This window comes from Enhydra lutris, unplaced genomic scaffold (genome assembly GCF_002288905.1).
Source record: "Enhydra lutris kenyoni isolate GAN:26980312 unplaced genomic scaffold, ASM228890v2 scaffoldscaffold1, whole genome shotgun sequence".
Lineage (NCBI taxonomy): Eukaryota > Metazoa > Chordata > Mammalia > Carnivora > Mustelidae > Enhydra > Enhydra lutris.
Window position 1 is genome coordinate 66,487,753 of NW_019154085.1, and position 4,345 is coordinate 66,492,097.

General features: G+C 38.0%; 1 protein-coding gene across 1 annotated transcript in view; it reads right to left on the reverse strand.

Moving 5' to 3' along the window:
- Window positions 1–2,796: 2,796 nt before the first annotated feature.
- The window catches only part of LOC111140742 (coiled-coil domain containing 173), a 34,523-nt gene continuing 32,974 nt past the window's right edge, over window positions 2,797–4,345 (reverse strand). The window contains exon 9 of the mRNA XM_022492943.1: window positions 2,797–3,141. Within this exon, the coding sequence (XP_022348651.1) occupies window positions 2,797–3,141 (345 nt within the window). The remainder of the gene's footprint in view (window positions 3,142–4,345) is intronic.

Below are 4,345 nucleotides of genomic sequence, written 5' to 3' on the forward strand. Positions count from 1 at the left end.
TGGAATTTGCATTACTGTCTACTGGAATGCTACCATTTGCTTTTTAGTTCCTCCAAATTTCTCAGCATTGGGAACACTGTATTATATATATCCTGTGCCTGCCAGTTTTAATATAACACTCAACATTGTAAAGCCATATAGATGTTAATTGACTCGTAAAACAAATTGTCTAGTTTTTGGTTTCTTGTTTGGTTTTATTTTTATTTAAATTAAATTTAGATATATTTAGGGAAAATGCACCAACTTGAAAGTTAGTCACTGAAAATATATATGGTTAGATAAAAATGTTCTGACCATTCAGTGGTTTGTATGTGTTAAGAGGTGATATTAAATTCTCAAATTCTGGTGTGTTTTTAAATGCTTTATTTAGCCAGGAGAATATGTAAAATGTGAGTGCTTCATATGGACTGTGTAAATTAAATGTGTATTAAAATACTTTTAGTATCAATTTGCTTTTTCTATTTCATTGCTTTTTAGGCTTCTTTCTTAAAATATATTTCCCAACCTAAGACTGTTACTTCCTCTTTAAAGTGCTGATTGATAATTGTTATACATTTCCCCCCTCAATAACAAAATATGTATCTTAGCTACATACTTTATTTAATTTTTAAAGGAATTCTTTTATTTTTAAAAGATTTTATTTATTTGAGAGAGCACGAGCAAGCTGGCAACGGTAGAAGGAGAAACAGACTTTCCACTGACCAGGGAGCCCAATGTGGGGCTCAATCCCAGGACCCTGGGATCATGACCTCTGAGTTGAACATAGATGCTTATCCGATTTAGCCACACATTTTATTTTATTTTATTTTATATTTTTTAAAGATTTTATTTATTTACTTGACAGAGACACAGTGAGAGAGGGAACACAAGCAGGGGGAGCGGGAGAGGGAGAAGCAGGTTTCCTGCCAAGTGGGGAGCCCAATGCAGGGCTCCATCCCAGGACACTGGGATCATGACCTGAGCCACCCAGGTGCCCCTTAGTCACACATTTTAGCTATGGATTACTTATATTGGCAGATTACAACAGTTGTGTTTCCACTGTTCCGATTGCCTTGCAAGTCATTCTTTTTCACTCCATTGTTTTGTGATTTTTAAAACTTTGCATAGCACTTTTTTCCCCCAAAGTTTTGTTTGTTTGACAGAGGGAGACACAGTGAGGGAGGGAGAAACAGGCTTCCCACGGAGCAGGGGGCCCAGTGCCTGGCTCCATCCTAGGAACCCGGGGATCGACCTGAGCCAAAGGCAGACACTTAACAACTAAGCCACTTGGGCGCCCCAGCCCTTTTGTTTTTAATGTGCTTAACTCTGGTAGAAAGACCAGCCCAAGTGCAGGTGGCTCGGGGTTAGGCCTCTGCCCTCAGCTAATGTCATGGTTTCAGAGTCCTGGAATCGAGCCCTGCGTCAGGCTCTGCTCAGCAGGGAGCCTTGCTTCTCTGCCTACTTGTGATCTCTCTGTGTCAAATAAAATATTTTTTTAAAAAAAGTAATAAAATGAAACTTTACATAAGGGAAGAAAACTAGTAATGTTTTATGTTCTTCACTCAGATTAGGTTGGTTATAAAACATGAGATGAGCCATTTTGTAGAAACATGTTTCCTGTTTTGTAATGTGAAGCTAGCTTTATCCAAAACTAGAAATGTAGGGGCGCCTGGGTGGCTCAGTGGGTTAAAGCCTCTGCCTTCGGCTCAGGTCATGATCCCAGGGTCCTGGGATCGAGCCCCGCATCGGGCTCTCTGCTCGGCGGGGAGCCTGCTTCCTCCAATCTCTCTGCCTACTTGTGATTTCTGTCTGTCAAAAACAAAACAAAACAAAACCTAGAAATGTATAGTGTAGTACTTTCTATAACAATTTAAAGAAAAAGATACATGGCAGAGGCTCCCTGAGTTTATTAGTTCATTGAGCCTTTGCATCTGGGTAATTTTTAATATGGTGGCAACCGTAGGCCATAAGAACTACCAAACAATTTTGTAGCCCTGCGAAAAAGGAAAATAACCTGTATTTCACTCTTAAACACATTCACCAGTGGAATGTGTGAAACTTAGTTATTGTACAACTCAAACCTTTGAGTCAGATTGATGCACGGTCACCTGTATCAAATTGCTCATATAACTACTTGTAGAAAAATTACTTCAAGTAACTCAAAAACAGTAATTTGCACATGTCTAGTGAGATACACTCTGCAAAACAAGCCACAAGTCATAAACTCTGTAATCCTGTTGTTAGTAATAATATTGGTAGTGTTTGAAACTAAAAAGTACTGAAGGATAAATAAATTTCGGCTGAAGAGAATAATGCCTCCAATGGAATATTATTTAGCTATGAAAAGGACCAAAGTATTGATAATGGTAAAACTTGGATGAAACCTGAAAAAAATGCCAGACACTAAAGGCCACAGTATGACTCCATATAATTACATGAAATATCCAAAATAGGCAAATCCATAGAAACAGTGGTTGCCAGAGGCTGGAGAGAAGGGAAGTGGGAGGTGACTGTTTAGGTACAGGGTTTCCCTTTGGAGGAATGAAACATTCTGGAACTAGGTATGGTAATGGTTGTACAATATTATAGTTCTACTTAGTGCTACTGAATACATATTTTTAAAGGCTAAAATTACACTGTTGCATATGCATTATCAAAGGGATTTGTTAAACTTTGGTAGTGATGGATATTAAACAGACATAATTGCACTTCGATGAAGAGCAGTTTTATTAATAAATTACAATCATAAAATTCACTTATTTGTAGCTCATAATATTAGCTACAACTTAGTCTTCTCAATCAAAAATAAACTTTTTTCTACCGTGTAAAACCTAGCCTTCCCTTAGACTTTTGAAAATTACTATATTTTGATCCCTGAGAGTTATAAAAAGGGAGCTGGACTCCAGTGACATCATTTGCCTGATAACTGGGTCTTAATCCACCTCTGTCCACAAAAACTGGTCCACGGCCACCTCCATGTCCTTCCCGTACAGCTTTTACAAGAGGATAGATATACTTATTTGTTGATTCAGACTCAAGTTCAATTACTTCTCTGGCATAATCCTGAAATTCCTTTTCCTTTTCAGCCACAAGAGCTTCAGTAAGTCTGTAATACTCTAATTCTTCTTGTTTTTCTTGCTTTGCATTAAATTTATTTTGGGCCTATATGGGAAAGAAAAAAAAAGCAATTTCGTATTGGTAGAGATCAATTTTCTAAGTATCCATAGCATTTAAAGTTGTAGATAGAATTTTCTAAACTCACTGATGGGTAACAATTTCTGACTTAAAAACTACATGTGACCCTTGAACAACATGGGGGTTAGGGACACCAACTCCTGGTACAGTAAAGAATTCATGTATAACTTTTGACTCCAAAAGACTTCTAAAAGTTTATGATTGACCAGAAGCCTTACTGATAACATAAAGTTGACACATTTTGTATGCACATATGTATAATATGCTGCGTTCTCAAAATAATACCTTTTTCTTAATTTGGGGGGTTCATATTTCTAGGCTATGTGATTCATCTCCAAGTTTTTTCAAATGGTAACAAATCTCAAAAAAATTTTCCAATGTATGTGTTGAAAAAAATCCATGTACAAGCAGACCCCACAGTCAAACCTGTATTGTTCAAGGGGCACCCATACATACTATAATTTCAGAAACTCCCGTGTTTCTCACAGTAGTATGCTCCAAGCAGTGGCTCAATGAAATAGCCTTCTGCAATAACATATCTTCAAACAATATAACAAAGTAGTTAAAAGCATGAATTTTAGGTAAAAAATAACTGAGTTTAGAATCCTGTTTCTAAAATGAAACAAGATGGGATCAGGAGGGAGACAAACTCTAAGAGACCCTTAATCTCACAAAACAAACTGAGGGTTGCTGGGGGGAGGGGGAGAGAGAGAGGGTGGTTGGGTTATGGACATTGGGGAGGGTATGTGCTATGGTGAGTGCTGTGAAGTGTGTAAGCCTGATGATTCACAGACCTGTACCCCTGGGGCTAATAATACATTATATGTTTAAAAAAGAATCCTGTTTCTACCATTTATAAAAATGTGTACTTTGGCAGGTATAGAAGACCTACCAATCACTGCCTCCAACCTATCCACTATCCTTTTTTTTCTTAATCTCTACACAATGTGGGGCTCAAACACACCATCTCCTGAGATGAAGAGTTGCATGTTCTTCCAACTGAGCCAGACAGGTGCCCTTCCCGCCATCTGCTATTCTGGAGGAACTCACTGAAATCCACCATTCTGAGTCAGTCCAATATACCATGTATATTGGTTAAATCAGCCAAATAAGGTTAGTGTGTGTGTGTGTGTGTGTGTGTGTGTGTGTGTGTGTGTGTGTGTGTGTGTGT